At 36.3% G+C, this 17428-nt stretch overlaps 1 protein-coding gene across 1 annotated transcript; it reads left to right on the top strand.

Annotated features, from left to right (window-relative positions):
* Positions 1 to 13703: 13703 nt before the first annotated feature.
* On the top strand, positions 13704 to 17286 carry LOC116141406 (ribonuclease H2 subunit A-like). The gene is given in 10 exon segments (XM_031426918.1): positions 13704 to 13878; positions 13954 to 14025; positions 14811 to 14934; positions 15015 to 15102; positions 15192 to 15329; positions 15405 to 15492; positions 15587 to 15711; positions 16122 to 16129; positions 16813 to 16901; positions 16904 to 17286. Coding segments are annotated over 10 exon segments (897 nt in total). The 5' UTR covers positions 13704 to 13787; the 3' UTR covers positions 16978 to 17286.
* The last annotated feature ends 142 nt before the right edge of the window (positions 17287 to 17428 follow it).

The raw sequence follows: 17428 nt of genomic DNA, 5'->3' as shown, positions 1-17428 counted from the left end.
ACTTTATGCTCTATGCAGTGTAAAAATATGGTTTCTCTCTTGCTTAATTCAGTGTTTGTTTATTGTTTGTTTTTTAATCGATTTATAGTTACTACATGCACTCTGATGCCTCATCAATTATGTTTTATTGACAAAACGATACACCTCCTATAACCAGAGACATGAGTGGGAATCCTGCAATTGTAGGGTTTAAGCGCTTTTTCTCTCCTAAGCCATATGTAGCATGGAGAAATGATGGTTGGGAATGTGAATAGTATTGAAATCTCTAATGTTTCTTCTTCTTAATTATATGCAAATAATACGTTTTCTTTCAATAATATTCAACTTGGTGTAGTTTGATAAGTATCAAAGGCTATAATAGCAATTCTCTATTATGTCTCTGGTGATGATAATTATCTGTTTCAAAATATGAAGTCTTCTGGCGTTGGTTTGTTATTGCCTTTGGAAGTCCAAATAGGAAAAACATTGGCCACAAGAAACAAGAATCTTGAAAATGACGAACTTTTATCCCTTTACTTGATGTTACTTATCCTGGGTAGTATGTTTAAAGTAATGAGGTCATTAAATGCCCAATGTCTAGCCAGTTGAATTGAAAATCTTTCCTGTGTGTAATTCTCTTGCTGGTGCTTTCACTTCCTATTTACTTGCTTGCATTGTTCTTAATTCAGCAGTGCATTTCTCTGGCCCTTACTCCTGAAATGTTTCATCCATCCTGAAACTCCTTAAATTAGGCTGTTGGCCCCAATTTTTTTTTTTTTTTTTTTTTTTAAAAGTTGTTCTGCATATTATATCCACTTGGGTTTTCAAAATTCAGAACAGGGTTGTAGCTTTATCTCCATTACCAATGCATGTTTCTAGCATATTTCATATCAAGTACAATTCAGCTACATCGCATTTTACCAATCTTTCTACTCCCGATATCTATATGTCAAGCTACAATTGATAAAAAATATCTGGAGGTGCTTTTGCATTTTAATTATCTCTGCGTGTTTTGTTAGGGAGTCTGAAGAAATGAATGGGATGGTTTCAACAGAAGCAGTGGCAAGCGGCAATTGAAATTAAGCAATGTTGGTTTCACCTCATCCAAGAGGAGAATGAAGATATTGAATCAAGTGGTAAAGGGCGGTGCAAGTTTTTCGAGACTCGCAAACTTGAGCAACTAACTCATTCTAAGTGAAGGTTGATCATTATTTGTTGAAAGATCTTGTTTATTTCCTTTGTTTTTCTTCCTAGATCAAATTTGTGAATAATCATTGTGGCTTCGTTTTAATCTCTTATTGATGAGAGGTAAAGACTGTAGAACATTAGACTGCATTCTTAACTAAAATTGCAGTAGAATCAAAATTTTGACTGGAGGATATAAGTAGAACGAACATATCCACATTTCGAGATGTTTATTTTGGGTAACTTGTAATTTATAAAAGTAATTTTGTTCGAGATGTTTATTGCGGTAATAACCAATGAATCTTATCCATCCTTTGTTTTCTTTCAGTGACTTAATAGAAGGATTTATGGACGGAATGCTCTTTTGGTTTTATAGTACTGACATTTGTGCTTTAAAATTTTTAATACTGTAATTTTCTACATTTCTTTATTCCATGGATATGATGCTTAGTTGTAGTGTGGTCTTCGTGTGTATCTGCTAGCATGAACTACTGGTCCAAACCTTGCATTAATGGAACGATGAGAAGTCCGAAAAAACTTGAGGGGAAAAGGTGCAAATTTGCCCTACTTGTTTTGTTTCAGCCTTTTGTTTAATTCTTTTTCCTAATCTCCCTCATTGGTTTCTTTCCTTAATCCACAAAAAATCTGATAGGAACCCCTCTAATAACTGAACAATTTAGGCTGGGCCAGGGTCTTTCATAGGTTGGGTAGAACTCTCCTTGGAAAACCCGCTTGCCAAGGGAGGGTGCCCAAGCCTTTATAACCCACATGCCCACCCTTTTCCTTTCAATGTGGGATCCCAACATTCCACCACGCTTCCACAACCGACGTCCACGTCGGCCTCTTTACCCCTTGGGTGACTATGCGGATCCCCTTTTCCCTCGGGCCTCTATACCCTTTCTCGGGGTACAGCCCGGCCCAAGGTCAGCCTGCCACGCGTGCGTTGCCATAGGCGCAGGATCATGCTCTGATACCAATTGATAGGAACCCCCTTCAATAACTCACATTTGGGTTGGGCTATGGGTCTTTCATGGGCTTGGGTAGAACTCCCTTGGAAAAACGGCTTGTCAAGGGAGGGTGCCCAAGCCTTTATAACTCACATGCCACCCTTTTCCCTTTCAATGTGGGATCCCAACATTCCACCACGCTTCCGCAACCGACGTCCACGTCGGCCTCTTTAACCCCTCGGCCTTTTTACCCCTTAGGTGGACTACGCGTCCCCTTTTCCCTCGGGCCTCCATGCCCTTTCCGAGGTAGCAGCCCGGGCCCAAGGTCAGCCTGCCACAGTCAGCCTGCCACGCGTGCGCTGCCATATAGGCGCAGGATCATGCTCTGATACCAATTGATAGGAACCCACTCCAATAACTCAACAATTTGGGTTCGGCCATGGGTCTTTCATGGGCTTGGTAAACTCTCCTTAGAAAACTGGCTTGTCAAGGGAGGGTGCCCAAGCCTTTATAACCCACGCCCACCTTTTTCCCTTTTAATGTGGGATCCCAACATTCCGCACGCTTCCGCAACCGACGTCCACGTCGGCCTCTTTACCCGGTGTTACTACGCATCCCCTTTTCCCTCGGGCCTCCATGCTCTTTCTCGGGTAGCAGTCCGGGCCCAGGTCAGCATGCCACGGGTCAGCCTGCCACGCGTGCGCTGTCACATAGGCACAAATCATCTTTGATACAATGGATAGGAACCCACTCCATAACTCAACAATTTGGGCTGAGTCATGGGTCTTTCATGGCTTGGTTAGAACTCTCCTTGGAAAACCGGCTTGCCAAGGAGGGTGCCCAAGCCTTTATAACCCACATGCCCACCCTTTTCCCTTTCAAGTGGGATTCTAACAAAATCAATTCTTGTTTCTTATCATTGGAGTCAAGATCTCAATTATATTCTGTTGTTGTTGGAATTGAGATATATTCCAGCCAGTTTTGTGTTCCATCCCTCCTCTCACACATGTGCACACACCCATATTCACAGACATCAATATGGATTTGCATGCACTTGAAAAAAGCTTGAAATTTATCTCCCAAGTTGAAAGCATATTAGTTTGCATCAAACGTTGTTTGCATTATGATAATACAATCTACTACACCAAAACATTTACAAAGAGAAATATAATAGAAAAATTATATTGAACAGCTGATACAGGTTCACTGACATTTACAAGACACATTAATTTAGGACGTTTACATTAATGAAAACACATTCACAGTTTCTACATACATGTCTTACACAAGCAAATAAAAACTCTCTTGCACTAGAAGGATGGATTGGTCTAGTTTCCTATCCACTTTAAATGTACAAACCAGGCAACGGCAGTCAAGATCAGGGTGAGAAATCCAGTTGAATTCTGGTTGCAGCTGACGGCATTGCGGTGTGTGTTGGGTGGTGGTTACTTGCTGCCCCCCGGCATATATGGGGTGACGGGGGTGCCTCCTTGTACATAAGGTGTTCCAGAACCACCATTACTTCCGTGTTCACCAAAACCAGCTGATCCACCCCAGCATGTGCTCCTCCGGTGCCATGGCAAATTTGCTGCTTTCTACAATATCACTTCTGGCATAGTGATCAACTTTAGCTGTTCCCGTGCCATGTTCATGTTCAGGTACATTTTATTACCCTGATCAATATCCTCCGAAGAATCTGTAGATGAATTTGTGTTGGGAGTTAAGCAACGTGTCTAGAACAATAAGAGAAACAGTTTTATGTTGCCTCTGTTGCCCACTAAATATTCAATAGTTGTCCGTCTCTCAATCAGTCAATTGATATAGTATTTAAAACTACTGTTGTAGCCGTCGCTTACCAGATTAAACTAACTACTTACGGATATAATGGAAATTTCAGAAGGTATTATATCGAGATTCTATTTCAATATGAACAAGTCTTTATCTATTAGTTAAGCTTTAAGCTTTTGTTTTAATGATAAGTTAACATCAAAATAAGGAGGGAATAAGATGGAGGTTCTACGTGTGTGAGAAGAGAGGAGGAAAATTGGTGATGAATTTTCAAGACCTCTAGAACATTATTTAGGGTGTAATTTTATTCATATCCCAAAAATATTCTCAGAGTTGACCTCACAGCAGTTAATTATATTCCAAGCTTAATTTGTAGTGAAAGTTTCATGTACTGATGCCAAAACATCTCCTCTCACTTGAAATGAAATTTGCACATTACTAGACAAACTTTTCTTGTGGAGACAAGAATCTGACATAACCATTCTCATATGTGATTTTAATTTTTATGCTTTCCATTATTATTGATTTTGACCCAAGACAAAAAATAAAAAAGTAAGCTGACCTTGGATACCCATGAATGAGTTAGGCATCTGTATTTTGTTATATAAATAAAGAAAGAAATGACTGTAAAAAATCTGTTGATGTTTTTGGTTTCTAAAAATGACATGACTTTTAAGGATATATATGTAAGTAATTTTAGTTCTGGAAGAAAGAGAAGAATTTGATTACATCATTTAGTTGCATACATTAATATACTGCAGATAGATTCTTACTTCTTCTTTCTTATAAAACTGTCCTTAATTAACACAAACTCCGAAACTTGAAATAAAATAAGATACACCATTATAAGTGTTGATATGGTGGGCAAATAGGATATGTCAACTTCAAAAGTATAACTTTTGCTTTAGAAAAGGCACTTCAAGTGGAATCCATTGGTCCATGGCGAAATTTTATTTAATTTAGTACGAATATAAGGTGTATTATGAAATATTGAAGAAAGTTGCATATCTTATCACAATTTAAGAACACCAGAAGAATTTGTCAATAGCTTCTTGTTTTGTTCTCAAATTCATTGTTTGATGCTTAAGAACAGCACGAAATCAAACTTCAATTACATCAAAAGGGTTGGGTTGAATAATTATGTCCTTGATTTGGTTTTATTTAGGAAAATGTTACTGTAGGAGATTTCTACATATCAAGAGAGAACTTGTAAATTGTGAAATATATGTTTCTTCAGATGATTATTTATGCAAGACTTCAAGTGCTGGAAAACTATATTTTTCTATCCTCAAGTTCTCTGTTGGCTGCTGCATGTGAGTTTTTGATATATATTTCTACTGATACTTTTGCAGCCTGGAAATTAAACCCTTGTGTGTGTGTGCATGAATCTCAGAAATTTCAATCTATCTCTCGGCTCTATGACTGAGTTTCTGACACTGAACAACTCAATACTAAGCAAAAGCAATAAAAACCCATATAAAACTATGTTCTTTTACATAATAAGGCTGCTATAACAAGAGCTAAAAGTTTTATATACCTGAAGAAAAAGCCTTCTTATGAAGAGGACTGGAAGCTGCAGCAAGCATGTGAAGATACATGAAAACACAACCAGCAGCAAACAAATCTTTTGACTTCCCATTTGGCTGCTTCTTCTTCCCATGCATGCAAAAGAGGTAGACCTTTTACTCCTTATATATACTGCTACTTACAAGCTGCCATTTTCTTTCTGTCTCAATTACTTACTGTTAATAACAAATACATATATAGAATCTTGAAAGTAGAAGAGATAATCTCAACCAAAGTGGTCTTATCAATACAGTATATAATCAGGAATCAATTTCAGGGACATTGTTTTGGCTTTGTGATGTTTAAAGGCTGTATCCATTTGCCTCCTGGGCCACAAACACAAACTACTTTATTTCCTTGTTTTGCTTTTTCTTCTTCACTGTATTTATAATATTAAATATTAAGAATCACAGACTGAGACTCCCACGTAAAGTTACTAATAAGTTACTTTTTTTTATCTTTTAATAATCTTTATTAGCAGAAAGACATACGGAAGAAAAGAATTAAATGTTTATGTGGTATTTATTAGCACTGGTTTTCGCCAGTGAGAATTCTTTATTATCTTTTACAAACATCACTTTTGCATTCTCTTATTATCTCATTCCATATCCAGATTATATCATGATTTATTTTGCTAGGTCAAGCTGCTAAAAGAAATAGTTTGGAAAATCTAGCTGCGATGCTCTCGACGTTTTTTATATGCGGCTCAGATGACGATAGTAGTAAGGTATTAGTTAACTTGGAAAATTTTAGCGACTAGATTTTGTTTTGATTTAAGTGTCTAGGTCGTATACCTAACTGCTTTTATCCAGATAGTTGATCGTCGGTGAATGTGGTCTGCACGTTAAAAAACGCGTGAGAACTGGGTATCGGGAAGAGGATAGAGACTAAATTACCCACAAATTAAACATATAACAGTTTAAAGACACATTACAAGGAAGAAGGAAGACACAGAAGGATAGACAGAAAGAGCAAAGTGATCGTGTAGAAAATAAAAGCAGGGGGGGTGGGGAGAAAGTGAAACGAGAAGATAAAAGAAAGAAGAGAGATAAAGAAGGAAACATGTGTCGAATTGGTGGATGAAAAAATATCACTTAAAAGGGTGTGAATGGATTGCGATCTGAATACCAGTTTATTATGATCTCAGGCCATTAAACATAATATAATTCAAACTGCAAGCCATCATTTATTAATTCTATAAAATCATATTTCATTTTGGTAGATTTGATGAGAGTAAAGCACATCTTCAAGAACCCTCGTCGGACTTCCATTCAAACATAAAACAAACGAGAATGTAACTTAACAATGATTAAACGTTTTGAAATCTATTGCGAATCAAATACATTTTGAAACCATCGAGTATTTCTGAGTAGATGCGGCGATTGTTGCTAAATTAAAAGGTAACGAATTTATTACCGTCTATCCAATCCTGATAATAGTGAAACTTCCAATAATCCTATCAAATATAAAAGGAGAACATTTACTCACTCGTTCATAGTGTTGAGGCAATATCATTACTTTATTTGGTTACCTCTAATACTCAATTTTATCAACAAATCAACCTCAATCAAATAAACTAATGTTGATTAATCTGATATCATTGTTAAAGAGTATCTAGATGAACTTTAATGAAATATACCCACCCCCTATATATATATATATATATATAAATATAATGATCAAGGGTATTCGGACCAGTTTATGCGATACTCTTTAATGAAACTAATATCTATCACCTAAGCTATTAGATTGTGTTTCTAGTCACGCTTTCCCATAGTTAACCTATCTGTTTTCTCCATTTCTCACCTTCTGCTCATGAAGTTTAGTGTGTTTTCCAGTGCTATTAATTGTGTGCTTCAGTCATGCTTTTGCCCTTAATTACACGTATTTTTTTCCATTTCTCACCTTCCTGCTCATGAAGTTTATGTGTGTTTTAACATTTTTTTTCCTATGATTGGAGTGTTCGGGCCAACTTTTGCACACTTCAAATAATCTCTCAGGGCCCTGAACTATTGATTGGGTAAGAACTCCAGTTGCTATCCCTATTAGCAATCGATGAGGTATTCGAACTTATGATCTATGAGTAACACACTCAAGTCATTATCGAACATTCGACCACCTAGAGCTGTTAGGTGTATTTTTTACATTTTCTGCCACCAAACTTAAAAAACTATTACTAATCTTTAACATTATCCCTTTCCTAAATTCATGTTCTCTGTCAACTTTTAAACCTAATTCAAAGTTTAGGTCCATATTGTTTATACCCACAAAATCATATTTGTAATATATTGTGTTATAATGTTGTGGTTTGTAGGTTATGTTGAAAATGTATCACGTGGGTCTGTATTCTTAGCCTAGTCTTTAGAATTGTTTTCTCTATTTCCTTTATTGTTGCAAGATGTGGTTTATTGTTATTAACCGGGTCTATAGGAATTGTTAGTGGATTTTAGTACGTGTCAAGTTTGTTATGGTCATTGGCTGGTCTTTAGTTTTACCTGGTCTATAGGAGGATACGTTCTTTATTTCTGTTTTGCATGTTCAGATGAGTTCCTAGTTTGGTGGTACAACGTTGAGTTGTAATGCTACATATAGGTTGCTTAATTGATAATAATGTGTCAAGTTAATCCAGTATTTCTCTTTCATTTAATAGTTCCTCTACTTACATATACAAGTTTATTTTTTATCAGTGGTTCCGAGCTAGAGAGTGACAACTGGTGTGGAGAAAAAAAAAAAAAAGGTGAGCCAAGAGAGAAGGAGTTCGTGAGACACTGCTGCCAAGAGTAAGTTTAAACAGGAGAGATTGAGTGAGTCAAAAGACAGGGAGAATACGGGAGACATGAGAGTATGTGAGATATAGAAGTAGAGCAGTAGCTTTGTTCCTTTCTTTTTTTTGCAGTAGCAGCAAACAATGGCTCAGAAAACTTTGTGCAACCTGCAATTCCACGCTTTGATGGTCATTATTACCATTGGAGCATGTTGATGGAGAACTTCTTGAGGTCTAAAGAGTATTGGCGATTGTTGAGAATGGAGTAGCAGAACCGCAGCAGGCACAGTTTTAACAGACCAGCAAAAATTGAACTTGATGGGCAGCGATTGAAGGATCTCAAAGCAAAGAACATCTTTTCCAAGCTATTGATCGCTCAATCCTGGAAACCATTCTTTGCAAGGACACTCCAAACATATTTGGGATTCCATGAAGAAGAAGCACCAAGGAACAACAAGAGCAAAGAGGCAGCAGCTCTAAGCACTCCATACAGAGTTTGAATTACTCCGTATGAAACCAGGAGAGTCGGTTTCTGATTTTTTCTCACGAACAATGACAATTATCAACAAAATGCGGATTCATGGTGAAAAGATAGATGACAAAGTAATCGAGAAAATACTTCGATCGATGACACCAAAGTTCAATTATGTGGTGTGTTCAATTAAGAGTCAAAGGACCTTGATCAGCTCTCAATTAATGAACTCCAAGGTTCATTACTGGTACATGAGCACAAGTTGATCCAGTAGGACATGAGGAGCAAGCCTAAAGCTTCAACTAACAACAATGCTACGACACATAATCAATCAGCAGATCGAGGTAGAGGAAGAAGAGGTAGAGGCAACAGAGATGCATAGCAAAAGAGGAGGACGAGGCAATAGAGGCAGAGGTAGAGCAAACAATGATCGAGGAAACCAATACCAAGATAATCAATTTCAAGGAAGAGGAAGAGGACGAGGAGGCCACACTCGACTTCTTATAGACCAAGATCAGCAGACAAGTTCAATGTGGAGTGCTACAGATGTCTATATGGCCACTAAATCTGAATGCCGAACTAATCTGAATAGACAACATGGAGAGATATCTAATCTTGCAGAGAAGGAAGAAGAAGTATCCTATTAATGGTTTGTCATGCAAAGGAGGAAACCAACAAGAATTTGTGGTACTTAGACACAGGCTGCAACAATCATATGTGTGGAGACAAGTCTGCATTCTCTGATTTGGATGAGTCATTTCATAATAATATGAAGTTGGTGACATTCTAAAGTGTCAGTTATGGGAAAAGAAAGGGTGTCAATCCAAACCAAGGGAAATTCTACTCAGACCATTTCTAATGTTCTTTTTGTTCCAGACTTAGACCAACTTACTTAGTGTGGGTCAGCTGCAAGAAAAAGGGTATGAGATTTCCATCAAAGAGGGAGTATGGTCGTATACAAGATGCAAAGTTAGGCCCTAATTGCTCAAGTTAACATGACGGCAAATCGAATGTTTCCGCTGTATCTTCAAAACACCACTCATTCATGCTTATTGCAAGACAATGACGAGCATGGTTATGGAATTTTCGCTATGGGCATCTCAATTTTGGCAGATTGAGAATACTACAACAACAAAAGAACATGGTGACGGGTCTTCCTCAAGTTATTGCTCCATCTCAGTTTGTGAAGAATGCGTTGTTAGTAAACAACACTGTAATCAATTTCCACAAGGAAAATCTGGAGAGCAAAGAAGCCATTGGAGCTAGTTCATTCTGACATTTGTGGGCCAATTAATCCATCCTCTAATGGAGGTAAACGATACATAATACCTTCATTATGATTATAGTCAAAAAACATGGGTGTATTTTTGCAGGAGAAATCTGAAGCTTTTGTAGCCTTTAAAAATTATAAAGTACGTGTTGAGAAAGAAGTTGGTAGTCCAATAAAAGTTCTTCGTACTGATCATGGTGGAGAATACAACTCACTTGAATTTGCAATTTTTGTGGGACCCATGGAATTAGAGGCAACTTACAATAGCATATACGCCTCAACAAAATGGGTTTGTGAGAGGAAGAATCGCACTATTTTGAATAGGTGCGAAGTCTTTTAATGAGGAGTGGCATTCCGAAAACTTTTTGGCCTGAAGCTGTTAACTGGAGCATTCATATTTTGAATAGAAGTCCCACTCTTGCTGTTCAAATATGAAACCGAGGAAACATGGAGCAGACGAAGATCGCTGTAGATCATTTCAAATTTTTGGATGATTGCTTATGTCCATATTCCAGATGAAGAGGAAAAAGCTAGTGACAAGGAAAAAATGCATTTTTCTTGGTGTTAGTGATCAATCAAAAGCTTATAAGCTATACAATCCTAGCACTAAGAAATTGTAATTAGTCGTGATGTTGTCTTGATGAAGAAAAGACCTGGCCATGGAGTGACAATGTTGTTAGACAACATTTCCACCAGCGGATTTGATGGTGAGAGTGATGAGAAAAGGCAGCAACCTATGGCAGCAACTCAGAATGATTCACAAAGCCTACCTGTGGTTGAAGAAGTTGAGAACAAAGGCCTCAAGTTAGAAAAAGACCAGCGTGGATGATAGATTATGAGGTAATTGATGAATCTGATGAGGACCCACTCACACATTTTGCCTTATTTGCTGATTGTATCCTACAGCTTATGAAGAGCTATCAAAGAATCAAAATGGCACAAGGCGATGGATGAAGAAATGCAGCCATTGAACGAAAACAATACTTGGGAGTCGACTGATCTTCCAATAGGACACAAAGCAATTGGTGTCAAATGGGTGTACAAGACAAAATGAAGGAAAATGGTGAAATTGACAAGTATAGGCGCGCTTAGTAGCTAAGGTATAAGCAAGAGTTTGGTGTTGACTATAAAGAAGTGTTTGCTCCTGTAGCTAGGCATGATACAATCAGATTGGTGATCGCTTAGCAGCAGAAAACTCATAGCCTATCTTCCAGTTGGACGTGAAGTCACTTTTCTTACATGGGAGACTTGAAGAACAGGTATTTATTGATCAACCTCCTGGTTATGTGAAGCTTGGAAGTGAGCATAAGGTGTATAAATTAAAAAGACACTATTGGACTAAAACAAGCTCCAAGAGCTTGGTATAGTCGTATAGATGCTTATTTTTCTAAGGAAGGGTTTAGAAAATGTCCATATGAGCATACGCTTTTTACAAAAATTAGAGATGGAGGAAAAATGCTCATTGTTTGTTATATGTGGATGATTTAATTTATACGGGAAATGATAGTGCCATGATTGAAAATTTTAAATAGTCTATATGAGTGATTTGAAATGACTGATCTTGGAAAAATGCATTTTTTCTCGATATTGAAGTGGTGCAATCTGCTGTTGGTATTTTTATTTCTCAAAAAGTATGTGCAAGAAATTCTAGAATGGTTTCAAATGAAGAATTGCAATTCTGTTAGCACGCCATCTGAAGTGGGTTTGAAGCTCATCAAAGATCCTGAAGGAAAGAAGGTTGACAGCACCCTTTACAAGCAAATTGTGGGAAGCTTGATGTATTTGACCGCCACAAGGCCTGATATTATGCATGTTGTAAGTCTCATTAGTAGATACATGGAATGCCCAAAGGAGATGCATCTTTTAGCTGCCAAGAGGATTTTTCAGTACTGCAAGGAACCATTGAATATGGGTTGTTCTATAATGAAAAGTCAGATTGTTTGGTTTTACTGACAGTGACTATGCAGGTGATCTTGACGATAGAAAGAGACGTCTGGCTAGTTATTCTGATAGGTTCAGCAGCTGTTTCATGGAGTTCAAAGAAGCACCGATTGTTACTTATCAACAACAAAAGCAGAGCTTGTAGCTGCAACTGCATGTGCTTGTCAAGCCATTGGTTGAGGAAAACTTTGAGGAGTTGCACTTCAAACAACAAGAAACCCACTATACTTTATTGTGACAATAGTTCAACAATTAAACTTTCCAAGAATCCATTTTGCACGGAAGAAGCAAGCACATTGATGTTAAGTATCATTTCTTAAGAAACCACACAAGATGGAGTTATTGATTTGTTTACTGCAGAGTGAAGACCAAGTTGCTGACATATTACCAAACCCTCAAATTGCTTGCGTTTCAGAAGTTGAGGAGTTACTCGATGTCTGCACTTTAAGATCTGGATTAGAGGGTGTTTGGCTGTTGATATGTATTAAACTAAGTGTTTCAAACATCATTTGAGAGAGGGATTGTTGAAAATGTCATCATGTGGGTCTGTTATTCTTGTCCTAGTCTTTAGGAATTGTTTCTTCTATTCCTTTATTGTTGCAAGATTGTTTATTGTTATTAACCGGGTCTATAGGAATTTATTAGTGATTTTAGTACGTGTCAAGATTTGTTATGATCATTGGCTTGGTTTTTAGTTTTACCTGGTCTATAGGAGGATACGTGTCTTTTTTTCTGTTTGCATGTTCAGATGAGTTCCTAGTTTGGTGGTAGAACGTTGAGTTGTATGCCTATATATAGGCTGCTTATTGATGAATAATGTGTCAAGTTAATCCAGTATTTCCTCTTTCATTAATAGTTTCTCTACTTACATATACAGTTTATTTTTTATCAAAGTGCATTAAAAAATATGTGTGACAGGATTGCTCTGGGAAAATTAAAATAAAAAAAATAGATAATAAGATTAGTGAATATTTTATATCTTTCTAATAATTAAAGTTTGAAATTATTGTAATCAAGATAATATTTATTTGGGGCTTACTCTACTTATTTTGTAAGTTAAACAAGTTCAAATAGTTTGGTAAATCATTTGTTTAAAAAGATAAAGGTTCAAGCTTATTATTTTATTATCAATTTTATAAATTATTTTGAAAAACCTCCCTTGCTCATTATGATAATAAACAACGATAAAACTTACTATGTAAAATATTATTTGAGTTAATTTTTCGACTGATGCATAGACTTTTGGGTGTATTATTTAAGAGGTTTTAAGTTCAAATCTCTTCTTGGTTATTAATAAGGGTAGCCATTGGATTTGTTATCCGACTGATAGTTCTTAAGTTTTGAAAGATTAGTTGGGATGCGTACAAACTGGCTCGGATACCCCTGATCATAAAAAAAAAATTAACATCAATGATTTTTATAAACGAAAAAATCAATAATTTAATGTAACCATTGATTTGCACGTTGAAAATTTGCGAATATATAGTTACTTAAATTTCATTTGTTTATTTATCTTTTATCATGATTTAATGATTAAAATGAAAAAAAAAATGATATTTTATGCTTACACTTCATTAGATATATATACCATGCAATGAATGAATGGATTAAAATTTGAGTTCAGAATTTAGGTAAAAAATTTAAATTAAAGTATCTCATCCTTCTATTTATTTTAATTATTAAAATAATTTACTTTAAAATAAAATAAAAAATATTAATAAACCCCCTGAGGTCTCAGACGATACCCAATTTTCCCTTACTAAAACCGAAAATTACTGAAGCACACAACCTTTTGTCCTTTTGTCCTTTCTGGCGGGAATCAGAGTTGGTAAAGTTGAAGCCTCCAAAGCAGAGGCGACTGAGACTGTGTGAGTAATGCGATCGGAAGCAGCTCTCCCAGTCCCAGAATGGGCATCAAAGCCTTGCATTATGGGCATCGACGAAGCTGGCCGTGGCCCCGTTTTAGGTCAATTTTTGTTTGCTTTCATACATTTGCTTCTTTCTTTACTTCTGTTTTCTGAAAATGTTTTGTTTGTTTCAGGTCCTATGGTGTACGGATGCTTGTACTGTGCTCGCTCCTATCAGAAGACTCTTTCCACCTTGAACTTTGCAGGTTTGACTCTACAACTTTTCCTTCCATTTATTTTTAATGGGTCTGGTTTTGTATGCATGAAGTGGAGAGGATAGTTAGGTTTAATTTGTCAATTTTGTGCTTTTAAATGTCAGATTCATGTTATTTCTATGACTGTTATTAAGTTATGCCATTTTTCTATCAGTTCCTTTTTTGGTCAAATTTCAAGCTTGAATTATTTGCATAGCATGAGTAGTGGGATGTGGCTTTTACTGCAACATGTGGGATTTAATGGGAAACCAATATGTTAACCTTTGTTTTTAAGTGATTTGATTTCTCGAAAATAGTTAAAGTGTTCAAATGAGTTGAATGTTCCCTATTTGTTAGCTTTCAGTGTCTTAATTTCTTCTCTTGCTGGAAACTTGTATCAATAATTTCTTCAGGATATATGCCTTTTCTTTTTACTAGATATTTTTTTGAGAAAAAGAGCTCTGCACCTCTTGCCCTGGTTCTTTTACTTTGTTGTTTTCTGCTCTCTTCTAAGCTGAGGCTTGGTTTTTTCATGTCTTGTGTTGTATGTGATGCTGCAGATTGACTGCATAACTTGACACACTTACAAACTACGTCATATAAACTAAAAATGGTTGGAATATCTTATATTAGTTCAGAATATAACTGTCTTTCCTTTAGAGGCATAGTTCGCGGATGTTCTGTGGTACTACAATTTGTGGAGCAGAAGTGATAAGTGCAAGCTGTTTTCCTCTATGATATCGTTTCATCAAATTATTGGTTTTTGGGCTCTAAAGTTTTTGTTAAACTGCCTGCAGATTCGAAGACATTAAAGGAAGAGAAGAGGGAAGAATTATTTGAGGAATTGAAGGCTAATGAATCAATTGGATGGGCTGTGGATGTCATTGATCCTAGGGAGCTTTCAGCTAAAATGCTCAATAAGTTTGTACTGTTTATAATATTGATTTTCTGGCTTTTGAAGAGTTTCCTTTTTCTCAATCCCCCCCTGTTTTGGTTGACAGAAATAAGATAAACCTGAATGAGATTTCACATGACTCTGCAATTGGCTTGATCACTAGGGTGCTAAACATGGGAGTTCTTCTAACTGAGGTGAAGTTAACAACTCTTTTAAACTCATAGCTCAATGTCAGTAATGGCATCATAGAAGAGGAATAATTCTACTTGTTTTTATATTTCAGGTTTATTTGGATACCGTGGGAGACGCGGAGAAGTATAGAATAAAACTGTCTGAAAGATTTCCTTCCATCAAATTTGTTGTTGCAAAGAAAGCTGATAGTCTCTATCCAGTTGTTAGTGGTGCAAGCATAGTTGCCAAGGTAACAAGCTCCCTCTTCTCCAAATCTCCTCAATTTTAAGTTGTAAGATTAATTATATTTTTATTGCTGAAGTAGGTCACCAGAGATCAAGCTTTGAGAGCATGGATGCTTGAGGAAACAGCTGAAAATATGCATACGAACTTTGGTTCTGGATACCCTGGAGGTGAAAAATGCTTAATTCTCATTATTGTAGTCTGTTTAAAACTTTGAAACGGTTATTCTAATATGATGGATATGGTATGTTTTCATGTGTTCAGATCCCGTAACCAAGGCCTGGTTGGAAGATCACAAACACTTTGTATTTGGATTTCCGTCGTTGGTCCGTTTCAGTTGGGGTACATGCACTTCTTATTCCAAAGACGGTGTTGAAGTCTTGTGGTTAGTCCTCATTCAACATTCCTCATAATCTTTTATGAATTTGGTATTACTGTGTGTCTGCCTGCAATATTGCCCATCTACTTTATGCTCTATGCAGTGTAAAAATATGGTTTCTCTTGCTTAATTCAGAGTGTTTGCTTATTGTTTGTTTTTTAATCGATTTAGTTACTACATGCACTCTGATGCCTCATCAATTATGTTTTATTGACAAAACGATACACCTCCTATAACCAGAGACATGAGTGGGAATCCTGCAATTGTAGGGTTTAGAGCGCTTTTTCCTCTCCTAAGCCATATGTAGCATGGAGAAATGATGGTTGGGAATGTGAGATAGTATTGAAATCTCTAATGTTTCTTCTTCTTAATTATATGCAAATAATACATTTTCTTTCAATAATATTCAACTTGGTGTAGTTTGATAAGTATCAAAGGCTATAATAGCAATTCTAACTATTATGTCTCTGGTGATGATAATTATCTGTTTCAAAATATGAAGTCTTCTGGCGTTGGTTTGTTTATGCCTTTGGAAGTCCAAATAGGAAAAACATTGGCCACAAAGAAAACAAGAATCTTGAAAATGAGCGAACTTTTATCCCTTTACTTGATGTTACTTATCCTGGGTAGTATGTTTAAAGTAATGAAGGTCATTAAATGCCCAATGTCTAGCCAGTTGAATTGAAAATCTTATCCTGTGTGTAATTTCTCTTTTCCTGGGTGCTTTCCACTTCCTATTTACTTGCTTTGTCATTGTTCTTAATTCAGGCAGTGCATTTCTCTGGCCCTTAACATCCTGAAATGTAGTCATCCAATCCTGAAACTCCTTAAATTAGGCTGTTGGCCCCAATTTTTTTTTTTTTTTTTTTTTAAAAGTTTGTTCTGCATATTATATCCACTTTGTTTTCAAAATTCAGAACATGGTTGTAGCTTATGCTCCATTACCAATGCATTTTTCTAGCAATTATGCATATCAAGTACAATTCACTACTCGCATTTTACCAATTCTTCTACTCCCGATATCTATATGTCAAAGCTACAATTGATAAAATATCTGGGAGGTGCTTTTGCATTTTAATTTTACTCTGCGTGTTGTTTAGGGAGTCTGAAGAAATGATGGAGATGGTTTCAACAGAAGCAGTGGCAAGCGGCAATTGAAATTAAGCAATGTTGGTTTCACCTCATCCAAGAGGAGAAGTGAAATATTGAATCAAGTGGTAAAGGGCGGTGCAAGTTTTTCGAGACTCGCAAACTTGAGCAACTAACTCATTTCTAAGTGAAGGTGATCATTATTTGTTGAAAGATCTTTGTTTATTCCTTTGTTTTTCTTATAGATCAAAATTTGTGAATAATCAATTGTGGCTTCGTTTTAATCTCTTATTGATGAGGAAGGTGAAAGACTGTAGAACATTAGACTGCATTCTTAACTAAAATTGCAGTAGAATCAAAATTTGACTGGATGATATAAGTAGAACGAACATATCCACATATTCGAGATGTTTATTTTGGGTAACTTGTAATTTTATAAGAGTAATTTTGTTCGAGATGTTTATTGCGGTAATAACCATATGAATCTTATCCATCCTTTGTTTTCTTTCAGTGACTTAATAGAAGGATTTAGTGGACTGAATGCTCTTTTGGTTTTTATAGTACTGACATTTGTGCTTTAAAATTTTTAATACTGTAATTTTCTACATTTCTTTATTCCATGGATATGATGCTTAGTT

The sequence above is a fragment of the Pistacia vera genome, unplaced genomic scaffold (genome assembly GCF_008641045.1).
Source record: "Pistacia vera cultivar Batoury unplaced genomic scaffold, PisVer_v2 Contig398, whole genome shotgun sequence".
Taxonomy (NCBI): Eukaryota; Viridiplantae; Streptophyta; class Magnoliopsida; order Sapindales; family Anacardiaceae; genus Pistacia; species Pistacia vera.
This window is presented reverse-complemented; position numbering and strand designations above follow the sequence as displayed.